Source organism: Camelus dromedarius, chromosome 27 (assembly GCF_036321535.1).
Source record: "Camelus dromedarius isolate mCamDro1 chromosome 27, mCamDro1.pat, whole genome shotgun sequence".
Taxonomy (NCBI): domain Eukaryota; kingdom Metazoa; phylum Chordata; class Mammalia; order Artiodactyla; family Camelidae; genus Camelus; species Camelus dromedarius.
The window spans coordinates 10,009,504-10,034,806 of NC_087462.1; the positions used below are offsets into that span (position 1 = coordinate 10,009,504).

At 52.0% G+C, this 25,303-nt stretch overlaps 2 protein-coding genes across 3 annotated transcripts; one reads left to right on the forward strand and one right to left on the reverse strand.

The window, feature by feature from the left end:
• The first annotated feature begins 2,954 nt into the window (after positions 1–2,954).
• On the forward strand, positions 2,955–20,487 carry B3GNT3 (UDP-GlcNAc:betaGal beta-1,3-N-acetylglucosaminyltransferase 3). Of its 2 annotated transcripts, none has more exons than XM_031437602.2 (4): positions 2,955–3,098; positions 13,762–13,821; positions 15,065–15,816; positions 17,249–20,487. In XM_031437602.2, exons 3-4 carry the CDS (start codon positions 15,223–15,225, stop codon positions 17,798–17,800), a joined length of 1,146 nt encoding a protein of 381 aa, XP_031293462.1. In that variant the 5' UTR covers positions 2,955–3,098; positions 13,762–13,821; positions 15,065–15,222; the 3' UTR covers positions 17,801–20,487. The 2 variants fall into 2 exon arrangements, with proteins under 2 accessions (XP_031293462.1, XP_010993405.1); XM_010995103.3 differs by having other exon boundaries at positions 15,173–15,816.
• A 297-nt stretch (positions 20,488–20,784) lies between these two features.
• INSL3 (insulin like 3) lies at positions 20,785–24,520 on the reverse strand. Its single transcript, XM_010995105.3, has 2 exons — positions 22,202–24,520; positions 20,785–21,319 (listed from the first exon to the last, which is right to left on the reverse strand). The coding sequence occupies exons 1-2, from the start codon at positions 22,389–22,391 to the stop codon at positions 21,111–21,113; spliced, it is 399 nt and encodes a 132-aa protein (XP_010993407.2). The 5' UTR covers positions 22,392–24,520; the 3' UTR covers positions 20,785–21,110.
• Between the last annotated feature and the right edge of the window lie 783 nt (positions 24,521–25,303).

Genomic DNA, 25,303 nt, shown 5'->3' on the forward strand with positions numbered 1-25,303 from the left:
CCAGAATACTGTAGTGGAGAACAGGTCTGAGCTTGGTGGAAAGTCCTGATTCCCAGTGGACATGTGGGGACCTTGGGGCCTAACCCTGAGGCCGTGCACATCCCAGGGACCAAGCCAGGGCCAGATGGAGCTCAGGAAGTAGAAAGCAGGATTTGGTCTGTGTGCGCTGATCCTCGCACCCCAGCCTCCAAAAAGGGGGAGGGGGGGGTCTGGCTATGCCTCAGTTTCCTCATCTGTAAAATGGGGGCAGGGGATTCACTAGTTGGGAGCAATCTTGGGAGTGTCCAGTGCAGAGCAAGGGCACGATCAACAATGCCTGCGTTAGTCGCTGCACCAGTTGGGGGCATTTCAGGCAGTGACGGCACCAGCACCCGCACTTTGCTGCCCCAAACAGCCAGGACTTTGGAGCCAGTGAAAGTGGGTCCTTCCCCTGGCAGGCCCTCAGCTCCTCAGCTGCAAGGTCAGAGCCCACACTCACCCTGTGGGACCCTGTGGGCTCCATGAAGAAGCTGGAATCCAACATCTGAGCCTATGGGATCATCCCCTCCATCCCTAGTCTTTGCGCATGTGCATTCTCAACAGCTTTGATCCCTCCAAGACGCTCCCTTTGCTGGACCTACGTGGCTAAGTGGCTAAGGATGCCCTCTCTGTGCCATGGGCCGCTGTAAGAGGAGACACTGTCTGCTGGCCACCACCTCCTCAGCTTGGAGCCTTAATCTGAGTTTGAGTTCTTGCCCAACTGATAAGAGGCAGGGAAATGGCACCTCCTGTGGCTTTAATTTGCTTTCTTTGCGTCACAAGTGAGGCTTGGCAACTTTAAAACAACGATGGCATTTTGGGGTGTGGCCTCTTAAGTATCCCACCATCCAGAGCTGGTGGGACACAGGCCTCCTGGGGAGGGTGACTCCTAGGAGGGAGGGTGAGATGCCCCTTTAACTGGCCAACCCTGAGCAAGCAGTCTGTCACTTGGTGGTTTACAATGGGCTGGCCTCCTACACCTGGCAGACCCCAAAACCTCAGTTTGGGACACAAAGCAATTACATGACCATCCAGAGACCACCCCTCAGCAGGTGAAGGGGGTTAGGGATTTTCTTCAATTGAGGTGAAATTCACATAACAGAAAATTAAGTTTCAGGTGAACAATTCAGTGGCATATAGCACATTCACAATGTGTAGCCATCACCTCTGTCTAGTTCCAGAACATTCCCATCACCCCAAAAGGAAGCCCACTCTCATTCTTCAACTCCCACCAGCTCCTGGTAATCACTAATCTGCTTTCTGACTCTATGGATTTCCTTGTTCTGGACAATTCACCTAAATGGGATCCCATGTCACATGGCCCCTCATGTCTTGCTTCTTTCATTCATCATGACATTTTATTTTGGGGGTTCCTCCACCATTGTAGGGTGTGTCAGAGCTTCATTCCTTGTTATGGCTGAATCAGATTCCACTGTAGGGATGGACCACATTTTATTCTTTCTTTGTTGTTGGTGGGGGAGGCAATTAGGTTTATTTATTTTTTAATGGAGGTACAGGGGATTGAACCCAGGACCTCATGCATGCTAAGCACACACTCTACCACAGAGCTAGACCCTCCCCTTGGGATGGACCACATTTTGTTCATCCACTCATCTGCTGATGGACCTCTGGGTTGTTTCCACCTTTTGGTGATTGCGACTAGCACTGCTGGGGAACATGGTGTACAAGGATTTGTTTGAACACCTATCTTCAATTCTTTTGAGCAGATACCTAGGAGTGGAATTCCTGGGTCATAGTCTGGATTGATCCCAGGCCCTCGATCTCCAAAATCTGCCCTGGAAGCTCTTTGAGTCACTCTGGAGACTGGAACTTCTGACCCATTGGGCCTCAGTTTCCACAATGCAAGCAGGGCCATCCAGTGTCCCCCAGATGCTTCCTCCACCCTGAGCTCGGGATTAGGGCCTGCTCACTTTTGGGGGAAGAGGGGTAGTGACACAGGAAGTGGCCCTTTCCTGAAGCTGACCCAATGGGTGGGGCCATAGCAACCAGATACAGCGTTTGATTGCCGCTCCTTTGGGAGACCCATAACTCAGGAAACCCGAGGGGCCCCAGAGGAGAAAAGAGGAACTTAAAACCCAGAAGACCTCAGTGGTCTCCAAAGTTCACGAAAGTCTGCACAACTCCTCTCAGGCCTGAAGGCCCCCATTTGATGCAGACATTTAATGTCTTTGCCCTTTAAACACACTCAGTGCTGAACTTGCTCCCCAGATCTCTGCCAGACAGAGAAGCCAGGGGCTTCATTCTTTCACTTTGCAGAAGAGGAAACAAGCACAGCCAGGTTCTGCCCCTTTTCCTCCTTGGGAAGAAATTGGGATGGGGGAGGAAGCACGGGATGGCTTGAACAATTACTTGGCTCACACCTGTGGACCTGGCTCTCCCGGCCCACCCCAGAGCTCCGGACCCTAACATGTTAAAACTAGAAACTTCTAGAGACTCAGACGCAGCCCGGACCTGACCGGGTTCGAATCTTCACCAACCCCAACCCCAACAATCTTCAAATCTGACTTGCAACTTTCCGAATGCCAGCCCACGGCATCCGGATTTCTGGGGGCTCAGCACAGATTTTCAGGTTCTGGAATATTCGAACTCCCTGAAGACCTGAAGAGCCCCTGGGTTCAACCTGCCTCCCTGCCCAACTTGTCAGTCTTCATGGAACACACGTTGGACCAACCCTGCACCGGGCCCTGGGCCAGGGTTAGGAAGGAGATACTTGCACACCTCTAGCCGCGGGGAGCCCACTTTCCAGAGTGGGCGGGACCCGGGTGGTCCTGAGCCGGGACAAAGGCGGGGGAGGGGTGGAAGCGGTCCGCTGTGGCCCGACCTGGCCCGAGGGGGAAGGGGCGGGGCCGGGGGAGGAAGAAGGGAGGGGCCGGCGGGAGAGCCCGAGAAACTCGGCACAGCTGCGAGTCGGGGGCCTGGCGGGAGGGAGGGAACGCGGGCGGGCGGAAGAAGCAGAGCCGGGAAGGGCGGGGGCTCGAGCTCAGGTGAAACTCTTCCTCCTGCTCGCGAGCCAAGAGGAGTTAGGTATAAGGGGTCAAAGGCTGGAAAATTGCCTGAGGGTGAGTACTGGGAGCCCCTGAGGATCTGGCGGAACCCTGTTGTGGGGTGGGGGAGTCGGGGCTCTAGGGAAGCCTTGGTAGGTCCCTTGGGTCGGGTCTCTGCCGCGTTTACCCTGAAGAGGCCGGGAGATCCTGGAACCCCTGGTCTCAGTAACTCCGTCGCCCTCACCTGTCGGTAATAGTAGTCGCCAGCATCCCAAGGTGCGCTCAGTCACCCACGCCTGGGTAATGGGAGGAGACCGAGGCCACCTGGGGCTGTGGCATCTCTGATCCCGGGCACTGTCCCGTTGCAACCGTGGACACAGTGAAGGACGCTGGACCCCCGCCTCCCTCCCTTCTCCCAGGATAGGGTGGGATCTGAACTGAGGAGCGGAGGGCACTCGGTCTGCACTGGCCATTACTGTTACTGTTCTCTTTGAGATTGTTAGCGCGCCGATTGGCAGAGTCTGGGAACAGCACCCGGGTTCTCAGGTTGGATTTATTATTGTTTCTTGAGGGAACCACCGCTGACCCCCAGCCCTGCCAGGGGCTGGGCCAGGTTCTGGCCTGGGGACCCCAGCTCATGGGTTCCCCTGGGATTTTGATTCCTGCTCAGCCATTGCCTTGGCTGTGTGGCTTGCTTCTGGTTGCTCCTGGTCTCTGAATGCACCTCAGTTTCCCCTCTGTGAGGGAGGACAATGACCCGGCTTTTGTGAGAATGTCTGAGGTGTTAGCCAGTGAAAGCTTTTATGATGGGACACTTCTGGCCCCTGGGGAACCTCAAGCAAGTGGCTTTAGGTCTCTGAGCTTCAGTTTTGTTATGTGTCAAATGGACTTCATGGTATGGAATTGTGATGAAAGTTAAATGTCAGCGCTACGTTCACTCACTTGGGCCCACAGAATGTCTGCCATCACCTTAATTATATTAATAATAATTATTATTACAGTTACATCATTAGCCACCTTCCCAGGTTCTGGACCAACTTTCCCTCTGAGTCAGATTTGTTTTTTCATGGCCACTTTGCAGATGGGAAAATTGAGGACCCACTTCCTCTCCCCTTCCCTGCCCTTGCCCCAGGCCAGGGCCTCCTGTCACTCAGATCTGGGATTGAGGGCCGAGAGGGAGTTCTCTGGTTTTGAGGCTGACCCTGGGACCACCACTTCTTTTCTTTTTAATGGAGGTGCTGGGGATCGAACCAAGTACCTTGTGCATGCTACCATGCACTCTACCAACTGAGCTATATCCCTCACCTCATTTTTCCTTAAAAAAAACCTGTTTTTTTAAATAGGGAGCCACCACTTCTGGCTGCCTTGTCAGTTCCCAAGGTGACTGCCACACTAGGCTGAAGAATTCAGAGGAAGAGGTGTGGCCCCTGCGTCAAGTCACTGGGCCCCCCCTCTTAGCTGCCTAGGTGACAGCTCATGTTTGCCCAGCCCAGACTGGACACCCTCCCTTTCCGTCTCCCTCACACCCAGGGTGAGGAGATTGATTCCTGCAAGGTACTCTGGGTGTGGGGGAACCAAGGAGGGGCCTTGGACCTTCTCTGCTCCAGACCAGAGCCTGAGGAATTTCTAGACAAGCTGGCTTGGCCCAGGGACCCATCACCGAGTATCATCTTTTCCTGCTACTGGCCTCTGAGGCCCAGAGTGGGCAACAACTTGCCCGCTGCTCCTTATGAGCCAGGGAGGATGCCCGTTGTGGTCCCTCTGCCTGATGGGAGTCCGGCTCCACTTGACTGCCCACCCCCATGATGGGGAATTCACTACCAACATGGCGAACTAAAGGGGGTCCCACCAAGGGGGTAGTTAAAGGCAGGAATTGGGCTCCCACTTGACCTTTCTTGAATGAGTTCCTTGGCCTCTGTGTGCCTCAGTTTACCTAGCCATAACAATGAGGCAAACAGCCCTACCTCTCAGTTTCTGCAAGTGTGGAGTGTAAGTAAGCTCTTAGTAGAAAGGCTGTACTTGACCTGGTGTGTTAACTCTAATCTTGATTACATGACTCATTGGGTGTCATTAGTGAGGTTTCTCTTTGCATGAGAGAAAATAATGTGGTACAAGGCCTGACCAGGCTGAAGTTATGGGCGTCCTCCAGGAGCTTCCCAGAGGTCCAATTTCCTGGGTCAGCCCAGGATCACGGGAAGAGTCCAAGGCTGAACTGTGATGCACAGCCTGCCTCCCCCGGCCTTCATTTCCCCATCTAGGAAAGAGATGTACTTTGAGGCTCAGCTGTGGCCAGGCTGGCATTTAATCAGGGGTCTATGTCCAGCCCCAGACCCCTTCCTGGACCCATCCCAGACCCCGGAAGCTTCCGCAGTGGGGGAAGCTCGGCTCATCCAGTGAGTCATCCAGTACGAGCCCTGGGACCTGGAAACTGAGGACCTGAGGGTCTAAAAGGAGTGTGTTAGCCTTCCCCCACCCCCAACATTTCTTCCACGCCCAGGGGTTCACTGAAGCAAATGTTGGGTGTATGTTTGCATAAAATCTTTTTGCACACATCATTTTACTAAAGGAGGGTCAGCTGATAATAAGCCCTTCTAAGAAATTATCTTTATTGGACTTTTCCTTCTTTTCTTTCCCTGTTTACATACGTAACTCATGCTTCTCATAAAAAGGGACAAGCCGGTCATTACTGGAAGGCCAAGCTGGTGTGAACTGGTGAGGGATCACTCTCCAGTCCAGCTGCTCAGGGCTCAAATCCCAGCGACCTGGCCCCTGGTAGGTGGGCTCCCTCCCTGTGCCTACCTTTCCCACCTGGGAACTGGACCCAGGGGCCTCCTTGAGAGGCTCAGTAAGAGTCACAGGGGCTCATCCGCAGGCCAGTGGTTCACACTCTCTCGACTCTCCCTTGTCGTTGAATCTCCAACCCCAGAACTTGCCCTTCTCTGGTGAAAACTGGCTTATTTGCTGCCTCTGTCCTGCACGAGCCCATCAGCTCCACTGTGGTTTCCCTCTATCATGGCTGGGTGCCCAGAACCTAGATCAAGGCGTGGCACAAACCAGACGCTCAGCGCATAGCAGTTATAGATGTGCGAGTGGTTAACAGTAACTGCTAGTCGTCATTGGAGGTGCTTCATACATCTGTGACTTGGAGAGGAGGCCACCACATGGTCCTCTAGCCTTTCCAAGGGCTTGGGCCATTATGCACACAAATGAGGTTCTCCTGTCACCCCCTACCCCTCGCCTTGCTTTTTGGCAGCCCCAGAATGTTCCGTGCCCCCATCCCCATCCACAGCCCAGCTGAGGGTAGGTGGGGCATGGAGGAGCACTGGAGACCGCAGTGGATCTGATATCTAGCACCGGAGGTGGGGGGGCGGTGAACCGTGAGCAGCTGACACCAGCCGGCTTTGCAGACAAGAATGCTGAGGCAAGGGGATAGGAGCCCAGCTACCTGCCCTGAGTTGGCGGATGGTCAGTACCAGGATTTCCTTCCCCCAGGCCATCATCTCTCTCTGTCCTGAAGGCTGCAGGGTGAAGTGGGGAATGAGCTCTCATTTTCTGAATTCGGAAACTGAGTTCCAGCGGCTGGGCTGGTTGTGGGGCACCCAGGCGTGTGGGTCCCCAGGGCTGTGGTTGGGAGATGGGGAGGTGGGTGTGTGACAGGCCTGGAGAGGGACCCAGGATTCACCCTCTCCAAGCCTCAGTTTCCTCATCTGGAAATTGAGGGTGTCACATGGGGAATCATGTGACAGAGGCTTCCAAGTCAGTGTCAGGTGGGCTCCCACTGTGTGTGGACTAGTGCAGGGCAGTAGCGGGGTTCTGGTCCAGGCCCCAAGGGTGCTAGCAAGTGGAGCCTTGCCATCTGGACTGTGTGACAGTCTCACTTCCCCATGTGTCTCAGCCTCTCTGCCTTCCTGGCCTCCCAAGGGACAGTGACAAGAACAAGATGAGGAGGACAGAGGTGCCTGGAGCCATACGTGCCTGGGGCCTTACCAGGCCTTGGCTGTCCCTTGGGGGTGTAGGTAGAGGATGTGGGACCAGAGCACTGTCACCAGCAGGTGGGGTCCCTTATTAATTCTGCTGAGTGGTCAGCCCCTTCTGTACATCTAGTGTCTCATTAATATTCAATGATGTATTAATATTTAGTAATGTGTGTATATGCAATAAATCATGAATATTCAGTGACCATGTCTATTGATGCTTCAGGGCTGTTTAGTGGCTTGTTCATATCACATTCATCATGATAATGTTAACATTCATTCATGCATCACAGATGTGCCTCACAACTATTAATTGTTGCCTTACAACTATTTCATACATTATAAATACTGAATGCCTCCTGCATGTTTAGCAGATCATTAATATTTAGCACTTCACTAACATTTAGCGCTTCTTGCTCATTAAATGCATCATGAATATTTCAGTGCTGTGAATATCTGGCTCTTTAGCACATTAGGGGTATGTGGAACCAAGAGTATTCTATGCCTCTTGGTCCTGCCCCCTTGGCTCCACGGATGTGCTTGCTGCCTTATCAGGACTGAATCACCGTCATCCTCCAAGGCCCACAAGGTTCCAGGTAGGGAACAGTGGCCGCTGATGTGAGGCATAAGGAAATAGCCAATATGTGAGTCATCATTAGCATTTTCCCCTTGTGCAATAAACAGCAGTTAGTGTCACCTGGCCACACAGCTGTAGGGAACAAGACGCTGGGCCCCACCTCTGGGGCTCTAGGCTGGTGGGGAAAATGGACAGGAGAGAAGTGAGATTTGTCCAATGGTGGTAAGAGTAGCAGAGGATAGCAGAGCCTGGGTGGGGTGTTTTAGCTGTGAGATTAGGGCCTCTAAGGAGGTGAGGCCTGATGACCAAGGAAAACCAGAGGGAGGAGCAGGAGGGAAAGGCATCCCAGGTGGATGGAATGGCAGGTGCAAAGGCCCTGTGGCAGGGCTGAGCCTGGGGGTTTAAAGTACCTGTGAAGAGGCTGGTGTGGCTGGAGTGGAGAAGAGGGGGCAGAGGTCATTGAGGCTGGGGGAGAAGGAAGTTGAGTGAACCCCAGGGGGAGGCTCTTCAGTCTTAGCCAATGAAAACAAGTGGCTTTATTGTGTGTACTGGAGGAAACAGGCACTGAGTAATGAAATGGCAACAGTGCATGGAGGGCAAACAGCCCGGAACAGGACTGGCTGGTATTGCAGGGTGCAGGGTGAGGGGCCCTGAGAGTCAGCCCAGATGTCACTGCTATGACATAGTGGCACTATGGTCGGTAAGGAGGAATGCAGAGGAAGCCCTGCCAGGTGCAAGCGATATATGGATGTGCTCATCCATCAAATGCCTGATGGGCCTTCCTGGTTTACCTGCCAGACCCAGACACCACAGTAGGTCACTTGCTACCCCATAACGTCCCCATGTGAAAGGCTCAGGGACATCTCACATTTGTTCTCCCTGGTCCATCCTACTCCATCCCCCACATCCAGGCTGTAAACATGGATGACTCAACCTATTTGCTGAACTCACCCATGTTCCTGCACTTCGCTAGCCAGCCCCTATCCAGGCCCCGAAATTCTTCTGCCTATCGCTGCTCTGGCCCCTACTCCTGCCTTGATTATCCTTTCCCCTTCCACGACCACAGAGGACTTCTTAAAAGCATAAATCAGGGGTCAGGGAAGGTATAGCTCAGTGGCAGAGTGCGTGCCTAGCCTGCATGAGGTCCTGGGTTCAATCCCCAGTACCTCTGTTAAAATTAATGAATAAATAAACTTAATTATCCCCTCCCCTGAAAACAAACCAAAAAATTGAAAATAAAAAAAGCATAAATCAGTCTTGTCCCTGCTCACACACTCTCCATAGCGCCTTATTGCTCCTAACCTGCAACGTAAGAGCTTCTTCACCGTCTGCCCCATTTCCCAATCCTCTCCCTGCCATCATCTCTCTCCTCTTCCTCTGCTCCAGCCACACCACCTCCTCTCCCTTCAATACCCTCAATTTGTGCCCACCTCAGGGCCTTTACACTTAGTGTGCCCTCTGCCTAGGACGCCCTTCCCCCAAGACTCTGCTCAGGTGACTTCCTGTCATCCTTCAGGATGTCCCCAGTCCAGTCAGGTCCCTCCTCTGCCACAGATCTCTCCTTCTTCAACAGCATTTATCACAGTTGCTACTAAACTAATCATTACATCACGTATTAATATCATAAGGGAGGGGCTGGCTTGGCCATGGCTGCATCCCCAGCAGCCTGCATATTGTAGGTGCTCAGTAAATACTCTATGACCCATGAGTCAGCGCAACCGGTAAAACAGTTGGATTCATGCATGTTTGCAGATTTACTCACCAGTCTCCCCCACCCCACCTCACCCCAGGATGGCCCAGCAGGGCAGTGATGGCCAGACTGGGCCCTGGGGTTCTCTGTCCTTCATCAGATGTTTAGTGTATGGTTCTTTGTGGCAGATTCTGGAAGGCTCTGATGTCCAGGTGGGGAATCTCCCACAACTCTGTATCGTGGAAAACTAGGGGGTGGACAGACCCCACCCATTGGAGTTTGGGGTTCCAATCCTGCTTTATACTGAACCTCAATATTCTTTTCTGTAAGTGGGGGCTCTGATGGCACCAAAGGATGATGAGTTAAGGTCACCAAGGTTGTCACTGCATAGTCAGTGCATGACAAACCCTTTGTTGCTCAGTCAAAAGTGACCCATTGAGTGTGTGTGCAGGGAGGGGAGTGTTCTCAGCACTTCCACGTCTTGAGAGGAAACAGACTCTCAAGGAGAAGTAACTCACCAAGGTTAACTCAGAGCAAAGACAGAACATTCAACAAGGAATCTGACTTCTCTACTCCCTGCTCCTACACCCTTCATGGCTCCCTCTTTCCCCCAGAAAACAGCCTCACTTCTCAGTCTGGCGTTCAAGGTCTTTACAGTGCCTGGCCCCACCCCCCTAGCCTCAGAACTCACTCCCTCTCCAAATTCTGCTTTTCAGCAAAATAAACTACACACAGTTCCTTGAATAGGCTTTGTTTTCTTTCTCTCTCTTGCTTTCCACTCCCCTTCCTTGCTTTTGTATTTGCTCTCTTCTCTACCTGAACTCCCCTTGGTGAACTCATGCATTCTTCAAAGCCTCAGCTTCAATATCCTTGTGTCTTCTTCTGGCCTAGCCCGGATCACACAGGTGTCTGGATTTGTCTCCCCCATACTGAGGGCTCCTAGGGGGCCAGGCTCAGGATTGAGGCTTCTCAGTTTCTCCAGAACCTGTTTGTTGAATGAATGATTGAATGATTGAGTGAATGAGTGAAAAGTTTTCGTATGTGTGTCTTGGAATAAGAGCCGCTGAGACGCTTCTCCAGGTTGAAGGATTTGGAGACAATGTGGGTTTCTGTGGTAATGAGAGACAGCTTCTCGGTCACTTTGGGGACCACTCTCTGAACTGTACCTCCTCATCTGTAAAATGGAGGTGGAGATTCCCCTAGAGTTATTCAGACTCTGCAAACTTCAGAGTGAGCAGCTATATGGACTTCCACAAGCCCAGTAGTTCCACTTTACAATGAGAACTGGGGAAGGGAGAGGGCAGAATCTTGGGTGGGGGTCAGGAAATCAGAAGCAGGCCTAAGAAGAACTTCTCATCAACCACCCAGCTCCACCAGCAAAGGCCTCAGAGTTGCTGCACAGTTGCTTGGAGGAAGTAATGCCAAGAGGCATCCCCTCCCTGGCGAAGCCAAGCGCCTAAGCCCCAGCCTCTCCCACAGTAGGCATGGGGTCCCAGTCCCTTCAGACGGTAAGGCCTGTAAGGAGAGGCTGGTGACTACCTGGGGTGCAGCTCTCTGAGGCACCCAGCAAGGTTTCCCCGACCAATGAATCCCCAGCTCTCTCAGCCTGGCTGAAAGGGGGACCCAAAGATTCTTTCTTATAGTAGTGTGGTTGTGGCATCTTGTGAGTTTGGGGACATTTCCTGCTTGAAGTTTTAAGGGGCCCTGAGTTAGCGGGGGCCTTGGTGGATAGAAAAGGGAAAGGGATCTTGGATGCTTTCATGGAAGTCTGGTAGAGGGGGGAGAAGTGAGCTTCCATCACCACCCTGCCTCCCAATATTTAAGCTCTCAGACCCCAGTCAGGAACCTCATGGGGGCTGGGAGGGTGGAGTTGCTGTGAGATCCTTCCATTTAGAGAAACCAGAGCCCTGGCAAGAAGTCAGGAATGCAGGTAGCCAACAAAGAGCAGGCATTCCATATGCAAAGAGTTCTTACAAATGAACAAGAAGGAAAATGCAAGGAAAAGAACAGGAATTAATGGAATTATTTAAGACCAAATGGCCACCCCAGACACCCTGATTTTAGTAATATGAGCTGGTTAGTCATTTTACCTCTTCTCACACCGTCTTCCTCCCCAATGACCAGGTTGGGCTGAGTTGTAAATTTCCTGTTTGCCGAGATAGCTTTGTTTTGGAGCTCTTGTTTGGAACTAACAAACACATTCCCAGCGAACTGATCCTTGGCCATTTAGCTTTGATGTCCTATTATTTAATAAATGTTTCCTAAATAGAGAAGTAATATAGAAATAAACAATAATAAATCTCATAAATGCTCCATAGGATGAATTTATCTAAACCTGTATCAAGCTTGTTTGTTCAGTCCCTGATCTTCCTCTTCTGATCCTTCCTCCTTCTGAGTTCTCTATTCCAGTTTCCGTATTTGTTTAAGCCAGGATTTCTCAACCTTGACAATGTAACATTTGGGGCTGGGTCATCCTCTGTGGTGGGGTTATCCTGTGACATTTAGGATGTTAATTTAAGCTGCATCCCTGGCCTCCACACACTCGATGCCGCCATTAGCAGTCCCATATCTCCACCCTGCCCAAATCATGTACAACCAAAAATGTCTGCAGACACTGCTATCCCCTTGGGAGCAGAATAACTCCTGACTGAAAACTGATTCAGACCCTAAACTTCAGAGGGGGCTGGGGGTGAATCACCCTCTAAATTTTCACAAATTCTTTTCTTTTTTGCATAGTACTTTTTTTTTTAAAGGTTTCACTTTTTAAACTTATTTTTTGTTTTAAAATTTTTACTTATTTGTTTACTTCTGGGAGGTGGGTAATTAGGTTTATTTATTCATTTTAATGGAGGTACTGGGGATTGAACCCAGGACCTCATGCATGCTAACTGTGCACGCCACCACTGAGCTATATCCTCCCCCTAAATTTTCACAAGATCTTAATGAGAGTGTCCCTTGGCCAGGAGTTGGGGTGCCAGGAACACTCTTGCCTTCCAGCATCTGTGGGTCTCTGGCCACGAGTGTCACCTGTGACACCTCTAATCTGATTTCCTTTTTGGTGACTTGGTCTTTCTGTGGCAGCTCATGAGTTCTTTCCCATCCTTAGAGCTCAAGGATCTGCCAGGTTTGCCTGGGAATGTGCCTTCTTGTGGTCCACCCTGGACTCCGGCCCCTCTTCAGGAAAATGCCCTTCTAGGAGTCTGTTCATCCCTACATCACATTTGTCAGTTCGATCTCCTCTCAAGATTGTGATTTGCCTTTTTGCGTCTCTTAGTCCTCCAGAAAGTGCCCGCCCCCACCAGACTGGCAGCCAGGGACGCCACAGCAACAAGACAGGCTGCCTGCAGGCAGGGTCCCCAGCTGCTCAGGCCCCACCAGGCCAGTCCCACTTCAGGGCCTTTGCATCTGCTCTTTCCCCAACTTGGGATCTTTTCCCTGGACCTCAGCCATGGTGGCTTCTCAGTGCCACTCGTATCCCAGCTTAATATGTCAACCAGACATCAAAATCCACACCTGCCACCAGACGTCGTTTCCTCCCATGGCATTTGTTCCCTCGCATCATTTCATTGAGATTTTCATTTAGTGTCTGTTCCCCCTCAAGAGTGTGGGTTCCAACGTGGCAGTGACATTTAGGTATCCCGTACCAGTGTGTCACTGTGTCCCCAGCTCCCAGGAGGTGTCTGGCACTCAGAAGCACAATAAATATTGGCTTGAATGAATGAGTGTATAAATTCATTCTGAGAGTCAGTATTTTTTCAGATGCTGTGATATTCCAGCATTCATTCATTCATTTATTCAACACATATATTGAGCACCTACTTTGCCCCAAGCACAGTTCTGGGTGCTGGAGATAACTGCATGGAGCTCGTGTTCTGGTGGGGAAGTTGGATGAGAAACAGTCCATTTTTTAAGTTCTGTCATGTATTTTAGGAGGTGAAAAGTGCTGTGGAAGAAAGAAAAAGTGGGCTAAGATTGGAGATCAGGACTGCCAGTGAGATGGTGTATCCTGAGGAGGTCTCCCTGAGAAGGGGATATTTGAACAAAGACAGGATGCAGATGAAGGAGGGAGTTGTGTGGAAATATGGGGAAGCAGGCAGAGGAGACAACCTATGCAAAGATCCTGAGGCAGGACCATGCCTAGTATGTTTGAGGTTAAAATCCCAATAGTACTCTTACATAGACTTACTTCTCAGTTTATTTTGAAGCTCAGAGAGGTCAAGCTTCTTTCCCAAGGTCACACAGCAGAACTTGTGGAGTGGGATCTGAGCCCTGCTTCAGGGAGATGCCTAACTGGGGAGGCCTTGGCCAAGCAGTGTGCAGAAACAGTGATGGGGAAATGGCCTCATGGATCAGCAAAGGAGGCCCCGTCCCCAACAGCAGCACTAGTTTGCTGAAATGGGAAGCTACTCTTTTCTTCTTCCCTGGCAATAGCTGGGTGGGGTTGCTTCAAGCTGGAGGGGCCTACCAGAATCCACTGACTGCCCCACCATGTTTCAGATACCAGCGGGGAGAACAAGGAGACCTCAGACCAGGAAGGACACCCTGAGGCAATCTAAGGTAAGTGCTGAAGTTCACATATTCATTCAACAGTCGTTGAATGCCCACTAGGTACTAGGTGCTGGGAGCGCCCTTCACATCTGCACAACCTAGTGAGTTGGGGATTGTTCAGATGCCCCCTTTAAAGCTGAAGAAACCGAGGCCCAGAGTATGGAGGGCACACAACCAGGGAGTGATGAAGTCAGGATTTAAATCCAGGAATTGGGCTCCAGAGTCTGCACCCCGCTGGGGTAAGCCAATAAATGTTTGCTGAATGGGTAAGTCCTGCCTTGGGTCTAATCTGGTACTTTCATGCTGCAGTGGAAAATTGATCCTAAAATTTAAGGCTAGGAAACAGCACAGATACCACTTTTTCCAGACAAAAGGACACTAAGGGAGTCCAAGGAAACCTGCGAAAGGGATCTGGGCAGGAGTCCAAGGGCTCTGCCTAGATATGGGAAAGGAAGTCTTCTAAGAGGAAGGGTTTTGAAGGATAAATAAGAGCTTGCCAGAGAGAAACTTAATGAATTTACTTTTATTCATAAATTCATTCGCGCACTCCCTGCTTCCCTCATGTGTCTGTCTCATGCTGGAAAGTGCCAGGACCCTCAAGAAGCCCTCAGTCTTGGGAAGAAAAAGTCAGACTCAGATACCCCCATGGAATCATGACTGAGCCAGAGAGGGATATGGGGCTAGAGGTGCCAAGTAGGAAAACAGGACTCTTCCTGAGGGATCAAAGAGGGCTTCTCAGAGACAATAATTTGAGATGGGTTTTAAAGGATGAATAGGAGTTTGCCAAGGAAGATAGCTTTGAGACATGCTGGGCCTGAGGGGTCTGTGAAGAGCCAGGGCTCATGCTCAGCTCACAGGAGCCTTAACAATAGTCAAGAAGAATAAATGATAGTTATAGCGGAATCCCAGAAGCTCAGAGCGCCAACCCCCGGTGGGGGGGGGGGGTGAAGCGGGAGAAAAGGGACGCAGGGAGGATGCCAGCAGCTCTCAATGGCTAAAAAGGGCATGCTCTGTCTCTCTCAGGAAGGCTCCTGGGCCATCTCTGAGGTGGCAGACAGGAAGAAGACCAGGTTGGATGGAGGGATTCTAGGCACATGGCATCTGGGGAGCTTACCTAGGCATCACCATGCCTCAGCTCTCTGTGTAAATATTGAACCCCAGCAGGGCCTGGGCAACCATCAAAGCCAATATGGGGTCCTGGAGGAGGTGCAGGTGGGTAATCTATGATGAATTTCAATATTTTACCAACCAGAGCAACTGTACAGCTGCCGCCAGGTATTGGGGTCCCCAGGTACCTCAGGAAAAGTTCTTGGCCCATCTGGCAGCTTCCGGCATCTTCAGTGAGTGTTACTGTCTGCAGGAGCTGCCCAGCGGTCTCCGCAGACCAACCCCAAACCTGCGCTGACCAGGATGAGGTATCTCCGGCCCCTGCGGGTAGAGGTGGGCCTGGTTGTGGCTCTGAGCGCCATCATCCTCCTCCTCGTCTTCAGTCTGCACACGTCACCACCCACCTGCCTGGGCCTGAAGGAGCCACTGTCTCTGCCGCCACCTGCACCACCGGTCACCCCCATGGCTCTGGTCTGGCCCTCGCCACCCTCCCACCCACCACCTGCCCCCTGCCTGGCCAATACCTCCATGGCGGCCCTGCAGGACTTCGCGGGGCAGCCGCAGCACATACGCAACTTCCTGCTGTACAAACACTGCCGCCACTTCCAGCTGCTGCTGGACGTGCCACTGGACAAGTGTGCACAGCCAGTCTTCCTGCTGCTAGTGATCAAGTCCTCGCCCAGGAATTACGAGCGCCGGGAGCTGGTGCGGCGCACGTGGGGCCACGAACGCCAGGTGCACGGCGTCCAGCTGCGCCGCATTTTCCTTGTGGGCACAGACCCCAACCCACTGGAGGCCCGCAAGGTCAACCGGCTGTTGGCCATAGAGGCGCAGACCCATGGTGACATCCTGCAGTGGGATTTCTATGACTCATTCTTCAACCTCACGCTCAAGCAGGTGGGCTCGGGGTGGGGGGCGGTAACCTGATGGGGGCCACCCAGGCTTCCTGCCCAAATTGCCACCACTTCCTCTTAGGGACCCTGGGGACCAGAAGCCCCCATCAACCTCACCCCATCCCCTCTACTGTCCTCATGGTGACCTGAAGTCTTCTTCCTCTAGGAGGAGCAGGGAGAAGGGACTGAGTGGCGGGAGCTTACAAGCCTGGCTCTCGAAGCCTTGATGACCTGAATTCAAATCCAGGCTCTGCTTCTTACTAGCTGTTTGTCCTGCATTACTATTCACCTCTCTGTGCCTCAGTCTCCTCATCAGGGAAAGGGGATATTAGTTTGACCCACCCACCTCTGAAGGATGCTGTGTGGATTACATGAGATGATTATTTCTAAGGCACCTGAACCAGTGCCAAGTGCTCAAATAACACTGGCAATGGGGTGGGGGCGGGGGAGCACTGAACAGACATTTTATTTCTTTGTTCTGGTCTGTCTCCCCATGAGGCCCAGATCTGTGCAGTAGGTGAACAGTAAAGACCTTTTTGATGGACAGGAAACCATGAGAGGTAGAGAATCCTGTGCATTCACAGAGGAGGAAGTGAAGGCTCCAAGGACCCACCCAGGTGGGAGTGGGCCAAGCTGAGTAGAGCCGAGAGTTGAGGGGCCAGTGCAGGTTCCTGCTCATAGTAAGTACAGACAGGTCTGGGTTCAAGACCTTGAGTTACAACTTGTCTGTTGTATAACCTTGCTCAAGGCACCTTCCCTGGGGAGCCTCTGCTTTCTCATCTGTAAAAGGGGTTGAGGACCACACCTGCCTCCTAAAATTGTATTAGGGATTCAAGATAAGGTGGGCACTGAGGACAGTGCTCTGCATGCAGCAAAAGTTATAGAGGTCATGAAGCCAAGGTGAGCAGAGAGCTCAGCACCTCCCAACATGGCTTGTTCTTAACTCAAAACAAAAAAGCATGTGATATAACGTCAACTTGATAAATATGAATCCAGTGCCTATGAAATATTGACCCCACCCTGGGTCCTGGGGAGATGACACAGAGGAGAGACACAGCCCACACGCAGGAGGAGCCCAGAATTTGGTGGGGGAAGTAGATGTTAAAAAACAATCATATAAGTAATTATTTAACAGCAGTTCTTGGCCAGGCAGAGTCAGAAGGAATAGCAATAAATGTAAATGTGACAATTTTTGAGCACTTCTTGGTGCTTTGTGGAGCATCATCTCTGTAGATCCCCAACACCTGGAAGCGGTTCCTACAATGAGCCCTGTCTAGTAAATTGGAATCTGAGGCATAGAGGGGCAACCAGCTGCAAAGGCCACCCCAGAGTGGGGCTAGCCTTGACTGGTCTAACTGGGCTGGGATGGCCAACAGAGACCCAAAACTGATGGTCCCAGGCATCATGCCTGCATACCCTGTCCACCCCACCTGCAGGTGCTCTTCCTACAGTGGCAGGAGACTCGGTGCACCAATGCCAGCTTCGTGCTCAATGGAGATGATGACGTCTTTGCACACACAGACAACATGGTCTCCTACCTGCAGGACCATGACCCTGACCACCACCTCTTCGTGGGACAACTGATCTACAATGTGGGCCCTATCCGGTCTCCCTGGAGCAAGTACTATGTGCCAAAGGTGGTGACAAAGGAGGAACACTACCCACCCTACTGTGGGGGGGGTGGCTTCCTGTTGTCCCGCTTCACGGCCACCGCCCTGCGCCGGGCTGCCCCCACCCTCGAACTCTTCCCCATTGATGATGTCTTCCTGGGCATGTGCCTGAAGCAGGAGGGCCTGCAGCCTGCTTCACATAGTGGTATCCGCACATCTGGCGTTCAGGCCCCCTCCAGCCGCCTGTCCTCCTTTGACCCCTGCTTCTACCGAGAGCTGCTGCTGGTACATCGCTTCTTGCCATATGAGATGCTGCTCATGTGGGATGCGCTGAGCCAGCCCAACCTCTCCTGTGGCAAGCGGACACAGATCTACTGAGGTGGTGTCAGGGCCCCAGGCCTCAAGGCTCTTGTCTCCATCCCCATGAGAAGGGCAACATCCTCCTCCCAGGAAGCTAAGACCTTTGTCCTCCTAAGTGGGCGGGGCCTAGGAGATCACCAGGGAGGGTTAGATGAGTGAATTGTCTGGCTGGTAAATTCCTACACATCATTCAAACCCCGCCCCCTAGTACTACCCACGCTGTGTTCCATCATCCTCCCTAGACTCTCAGCTGGAGGGGTCGTCTTTTTCCCTGGTAGCTAATGGCAGAAGCACTTCTGCCAGGGTCCCAGCTGCTGCTGCTGCTGTGTCCATTCCATTTCAGGCGATGTCCCACTTCCCAGCCCTGACCTTGATCATGGGCTGGACCCTAAGCAGTGACCAGCCTCTCCTTGGTGGTGAACCTGCCATGGTGAGTGAGTGCCAGCCACGTTCAAGGCCAATTGAGAACTCCTGGGTCCATGTGTAGCTGAAATGATAAGCACTTTTCAGCTGGGGAAAGAGGGGTTCTGTTTTCCATCCCTCCCAGGTCTAGGACCCCTCAGATGGTAGGAGCCACCAGAGGGGCTGTGAACAGGACCGTCCCCTCCCTGCTTGTGGCAGCAAGTGCTCAAATGGTAGAAGCACTGGGCAGTTATCTGTCTCAGGCTACAGAGCTTAGAATTTCTGTAGTCCGTGGCAGGACCCAGTCTCCACACATGTGTGCCCCAAGAATTCAGGGAACAGTACTGGGGCCAGAGCATGTGCACAGACTCACCTCAGTGCCCAGAGAAGAGGGAGATTCAAGTACTTGGGGGACCTTAGCTCTCTGGACCTAGGACTGGCCCCCACCCCAGTGTATCTTTCAGATTGAGGAGATCCAGGTGAGCTGGTAACCCCTGACCCCCAGCCCTCCTGGCATCAGACAGGTGCCTGAGACTTAGGCTTCGCAGGCGTTGGGGCAGTGGCAGGGGGACCTCAGATGGCAGAGTGAGCATGGCGAGTAGGTCCTCAGGGAATAAAATGTTTTGTGAAGACTTAGAGGTCTTTTTTTTTTTTAGTGATTTACAAGTTTTAATACAGATCAGTCTACATTTATCCATAAAAGTCTCATTTCCAGAAGAAAATACACAGGAGTGAAAACAGGATATGGATAAAGTAGAGGATATCAAAGTTTCTATCAGGCAGGTCTGACATCATCCCTCCCCTGCTCACACACCCTCCATGGCTCCCTATTGCCCCCAGCTCATCCTCTCCCAAGACTGATGGCAGGCTCAAGAGAGATTGGCACAGGGGTGAAACAGCTCCTGGCTGCCTGATCCCACCTGCTTCTGGCAAGACATCTTCCGAATCCCATGCCAGCCACCACGCACCTCCCCTCTCTTCACTGGGCTCACCTCCTCTCCTGCTGAGACAGCAGTTCTATTGTCCTCTGTCCACTTCCTTATCTCCCTTCTTTCAGTATGGATTGTATATCTACTGTGTGCTATGCGCCTTGCCCTGTACGCCTCCTCCGAGCCCCATGGGAAAGGTCACTGGGCACTGACTCAGCTTATTGTGATGAGACAAACCTGTGAACAATCAAATAGGAAGTTACCATAAATGGTAAGAGCTTTGAGGAGAATTAAAATGAAGACACACAGTGATCGGGTCAAGCTAGCCAGGAGGTCAAGGGGCTGGGACTGAAGGAGGAGGCTATGGCCTCGGGGAGAAGTGAAAGAAGGATGTTCTAGACAGAGGGCATGGCAAGGCCCTGAGGAGGGATGATCTGGAAGCATTCAAATTGCAGCCAGGAGGCTGTGGCTGGAGCTTGGTGAGCGAGGAGGAGATGCAGGAAGAGGAGACAGGAGGTCACAGCAACTAGCCACGTGGGGCTTTGTGGGCTGGGGTGAAGAGACACAGGATTATTTTGAAGGTGATGGCACCTTTGGAGCAAGGAAATGACATGATTGATTTTTAAGTTTAAAGAAGCCCTGTGGCTCCTGTGGGGACTGTTGGGAAGGATGGTGGAGGCTGAGGCAGCATCCAAGCAAGAGGAGGCAAATCTGGATGAGGCAGGGGCTGCAGGGGTTTCTACCTGGTAGATCTGAACGCATCCTGCCCCTGATTGCACACCGTCTGTGGCTCCCCATTGCCCTCAGGCGAGCGTGCTGCTCCCCAGCTGTACTGGATTGAATAGTGGCTCACAAAATTTCACGTTCACCCAGAACCTCAGAATATGGCTTTATTTGGAAATAGGGTCTTTGCAGATGTGACTGAGGTGGAGATGGAGATGTGATCATCTTGGATTGAGGTGGGCTCTGAATCCAATGAGAGTGTCTTTATAAGAGGCAGAAATGAGAGGGGAGAGTATAGCTCAGTGGTAGAGTGTGTTCTCAGCATGCAGGAGGTCCTGGGTTCAATCCCCAGTCCTTCTGTTAAAATAAATAAAAACCTAAGTACTCCCCCCCAAAATAAAATAAATAAAATTTAAAAAGAAGGAAATGAACACAGAGAGAGGCACAGGAAAGAAGACCACGAGAAGGTGGAGGCAGAGCTTACGGAAGCCTTAGGAAAGTAATATACATGTGAACAGATGACGTCTTCAAATACCTTGTCATTTTTTTCAAGAGGGTCGTATGTCCAGTTCCCATCTCAGGATGAAGGGAGGATGCAAGTGAAAAGAATGGTGAGAGTTGGATGAATAAATATTTACTGTGACTCATTCAGACAGCTGTGTGGTGTGTCTACTGATAAGTGCGCATCAAGTGAGGTTAAGGTCCCCCATGAATCATTACAGAGACTTGCCTTCAAATCCTGCACTTGGCCATTCCCTCCTTGTCTGACCTTGGCAAGCAGCTGCCTCCCTAGACCTCAGCTTCCCTACTTTGTATTGTGATGACCCTCCAATTGTTAAGTTTCTGTAAGTGTTGGTGGGTCTGTGGCTGCCGGGAGAACAGTCCCATGTGAAGGCTGACTGTGGCCTGTGGCTGGTCCCGTTGTCTTGAGAAAATGCAAAAAGTTGCTTTGGATTCTGCAGGCATCTTATTTATTTACTATGGAGGAGACAGCAAATGGGGTGTCAACAAATGCAAGGGAGCGGGGCACTTGGGGCTCCTCTGAGGTGAGAATGTTTGAACTTTGGTATCTGGCGTCTCCAAAAACCCAAGGATCCTCCAAGTTGGCCCCAGAGAGGACAGGCAGCCTGGGGAGGTGGTGAGCACCTTGTTTGAGAGGTAACCAACAACCTCCTCCCAGACATGGTGCTTCATGGTGTTATGCGGCATCAGGAGCTTGCCAGACCAGACTCCTTTAGGTCTCAGGTGCCTCCAAAGCCACGCCCCAGGAGGGTTCAGTGGGGACAGAGGGCCAGCAGGTCTTGCCGGGTGCAGCCACTGAGGCAGCAGTGGCGGGCAGGGTTGGTGGCAGCTGCCTGGCGGCGGTGGTGGTGATGGTGAGAGGCCTGGGGCAGGGGCGGTGAGGCGAGTATCAGCATGGGGTCCCCATTGGCCACCAGCCCATGGAGGAGATGTTTTCCTTCCAGCCACCGTAGCAGCTCACCTGGGGACAGGGAGGAATTCAGCATGGAGGGGGTACCCCAGAGGACCCCACACATACACTGCACACACAACTGCAGCTCACATCCTGCTGTGTGACCCACCAAACACTCATCATGCACACAAGTCGACTGACCATTTATGAAGCACCTACTGTATAGCAGGCACAGATTGATTCCCCTGTCCAGATGTGTGCACTCTCCACCCACACCCACACTCAAGTCCCCAGCTATGGCCATTCCCATGTGCCACCCAGCATAAGACTGCACAGGCACTTCACAGAGCAGAAGACAGCAAGGGGACAGTGGGACAGGGGACACATGACATACATGTGCAGCATGTGCAGGCAGTGGGCACACATAGTCGCAGGCACACACCCTCACATCCCCTCCACGTGTGCCCCTGCACACCCATCTGTACCTGTGTCACACAGACTCACACACACCGGACACACACGCGTGTGACAGACGTGCGCACAAACCTGTTTTATACCCTCTGCCCCAGGGCCTGGACTAGGGCGAGGAGAGCCAGTCTCTGGCCTCCAGTGCACAATTTGAGGGGGCGCCAAAAAACCTCAACAACCAAGATCAATCATGTTTTAATGCAATATTTAAAAATCAAAATTAACACAAAAATTCGTGATGCTCAAAATATTGAAATTGTAAATAAAGACAAGATCTAACTGTGCACTTGTTAAGATTCTGCCTGGCTCGCCTCACACTGATTCCCCCAGGGCAGGGGACCGCACACCCTGCAATTGGCAAGTGGACCCCCAAACATACATGCAGACCCTCCCGCTTGCCCCAATCCCCATCTACGCCCGCATGCACCCACCCCCAACACACCCAGAGGCCCCAGAGCACAGTCCTCGCCCGCCCTCACTCACGGTCGCCACCAGCCACAGGTTGCCCGTCCTCGGGGGACCAGCGCGGGCCCCCGCAGAGCCGCACCAGCGCGCGCACGAAGTGGTGGCCGCACAGCTTCTCGGGGGCCTCCTGGGCGGGCGCAGGGCCCAGGGCAAGCGCCAGGGCCGGGCCCAGCAGCACCAGCGCCCAGGAGAGCCGGCAGGGGTCCATGGCGGCGGGAGGTGCCCGGCCCCAGTGAGGATCCCCCTGTTATAGGAGCCCAGCCCGCCCCAGCTGGGGGCCTTGGGGAAGGGACAAAGCATTCTCGAAGATGGCCCAGGGACAAGGCCAAGGGCAGGGTCAGGGAACCCCTGATAGTTGGGTTTTCTCTTTCTTGTAAAAGGAGTGCCTGACTTAAGCTTTGATTGCTGGGGCATTAGCTTCAAAGATGGCCCTCCAATGTCACTACACAGAGCCAGGCCACCTTCTTCAACTCAGCTGCCTTTGTTTCAGACATCTTGGTTGATTTCCATAACTCACCACTTGATTTTTCCTCTCCTTGTGTTTTAAATCCCCATTCTCACATTTAAATTCCCCAGTGGCAGGGGAGGTTATAGCTCAGTGGTAGAGCGCATTCTTAGCATGCATGAGGTCCTGGGTTCAATCCCTAGTACCTCCATTTAAAAAATAAATGTATAAACCTAATTACCTCCCCTCCAAAAACTTTTCTTAAATAAGTTCACCAATAAAGATTGAGTCTGGGGAGCACGAGGCCCTCACTTTTGACCCTAATAAAAGCAGGACCCCAAGCCCATAATGCTCTCTCTACCTGTGACCTGGTTCTGTGGCCCCAGGTGTGCTGTCTAATTTCCACGTCCTGTACGTAATACATTTTGATTTTCTCCAAGTTTCCTGTTGGTTGTTGCTGAAGGGCATCTTGCAGTCATAATAAGAACTCCAAGAGCTGATCCAGCCACAACACTGGTTATAGAGAGGCTGAAATGAGCGCAAAACCACCATGGTTTCTCCTCCTTCCTTGGGCACATCTCTCCCAGGGGACCACTGGTTGAGGAGTCTTTTTTTTTTTTTTAACCATTGTAAAGAAGTGAAAGAAATGAACTGAGAAATAATCATTCCACAGGATGCTGGTGGAAGGCAGGCAGGCAGGCAGCCAGCTGAGACCAGGGACATTCAGAATCTTGTAGGAGTTGAGGTATAGCTCAGTGGTAAAATGTGTGCCTAGCATGCGAGAGGTCCTGGGTTCAATCCCCAGTACCTTCATTAAATATAAAAATAAATAAGCCTAATTACCTCCTCCCTCCCCCAAAACAAAAACAAAAAAACACTACAGAATCTTGTTGTCTTCAGGGGAAGAGTCTAGCTCAATGGTAGAGTGTGGTAGAGAGCATGCTTAGCATGCACAAGGTCCTGGGTTCAATCCCCAGTACCTCTGCTAAAAAAACCACCAAGCCCAGAATCTTCTTGTCCTTATTATTGTACAAAGAAGGAAAATTGAAGCTCAGAGAGGGGACGCCACACTTGCCCAAGACCACAGGAGGCTGGGTATGCCCTGGGGCTGGAGTGTTGGTCGGCTCTGCCTCTCCCGCATTGGCCTCCTTGGGCTGGGCAGGGTCTGGGGGACCCAGAATGAAGCCGGCTGCAATCGTGCAGCATCTGCCGGGTATGAGCTCAGGAAGCCTTATGACCCTGTTTTACCAAGGAGGGAAACTAAGGCAGAGAGGACGGTTACTCAACCCAACTCAGGGGAGACCCTGAGCTGAAAAATCCTTTCCTGCTTGAGCCCAGAGCCATCCCGTCCCCCTTTCACCAAAGCAGGCAGCTTTACCTAGGCTAGGAGAGTAGGCGTAGAGATCTCTGTCTCTGTCTCTCCCTTGCTTGTCTGTCTCCCCCTGAGTCTTGGCCTTTCTCTCTCCTTCTCTATCTCTCTCTGTCTCTGTCACTCTCCTAATCTTTCCAGCAGATGTGGAGGGGACTAGCCTGGCCCCTACTGATGTTGGACCCAGCTGCATGGCCTTGCCTTCCTAATCCAGCCTCGCCCTCTGACCCCCCAAGAGCAGCCTGTTCTCTCCACCCACCAAGAAGAGCCTGTAATCAGCTCCCCAGGACTGAGCCAAGGCCAGCAGCTGGGGCTGGGGGGAGGGCTTCTGTCCTCCAAACCCCATCCTCCTGCCCCTCTGCTGCCAGCCTGCCCTGAGGGGTCTGTGGCCCCCAGGGATCTCTATCCCCCAGCCATAAGCACGTTCCTTCCCGGCTCGCACATCTCTAAGGATCCCCACTGCCCAAGTCCAGCAACAACCCATCCTTTCCACTGAACATTAAAATTTGTTATTCTTTTTATATTTTTATTATTTGGGAGGTGGTAATTAGGTTCGTTTATTTATTTATTATTATTACTTTTTAATGGAGGTACTGGAGAATTGAACCCAAGACCTCATGCATGCTAAGCACACATTTTACCACTGAGCTATACTCTCCTCCAACCCCTGAACTTCTTTATTCATTCAACAAACACTCCCAGAGTCCTCTCTCTGCCCACCCCAGCCCAGCCCCCAAGGAGCCTCCAGGTCAGAGGAGACAGAGCTGAATGCAGACCCCACCCCAGTCCAAGGGTCAGAAGGAAGTACAGGGCTGGCTGGCAGTTGTGGGAGAACCCCAGGGAGGGCTGCAGGGAGGTGATAGCTGGGGTTTTGAGAGGTGAATAAAAGTTTTCCAAAGAGGCAAAAGTGGCAGAAAAGCATTGCTGGCAGGTGTGAAGAAGCGATGCGGGCTTAACCTGCACAAAATGCCTTTTCACAAGCCTCCAGAAGTTGACTTTGTACCACCAAAGGGCCAACACTATTGCCCATTGTAAGAGGACGGAACGGAGGCTCAGAGAGGAGAAACAACTCACCCACCATCACACAGCAAATAAGTGGCAGAACCATGGGCTCCAACACCTGAGCTCTTAACCTGTATACTCAGAGCCTCCTTACTCTTGCCATGCTGTTCCCTCTACCAAGAATGCCTTTCCTTCCTTCAACTGCTGAAGAGTTTCTGTCAGCCTCCATAGTCATCAGTTGTGCGATCCTCTGGTCAGGACAGAAAGGGCTCTAGTGTGTAAGACAGAAAAACTGAAGCCCTGG

What these genes read in the sequence shown, in the direction of transcription:
- B3GNT3 (XM_031437602.2), top strand. Translation starts at nt 15,223, where the DNA reads ATGAGGTATCTCCGGCCCCTGCGGGTAGAGGTGGGCCTGGTTGTGGCT. An exon ending in TCAACCTCACGCTCAAGCAG is followed by an intron (nt 15,817 to 17,248) that starts GTGGGCTCGGGG and finishes CCCCACCTGCAG; the next exon opens with GTGCTCTTCCTACAGTGGCA.
- INSL3 (XM_010995105.3), bottom strand. Translation starts at nt 22,391, where the DNA reads ATGGACCCCTGCCGGCTCTCCTGGGCGCTGGTGCTGCTGGGCCCGGCC. An exon ending in ACCTGTGGCTGGTGGCGACC is followed by an intron (nt 21,320 to 22,201) that starts GTGAGTGAGGGC and finishes CCCTGTCCCCAG; the next exon opens with GTGAGCTGCTACGGTGGCTG.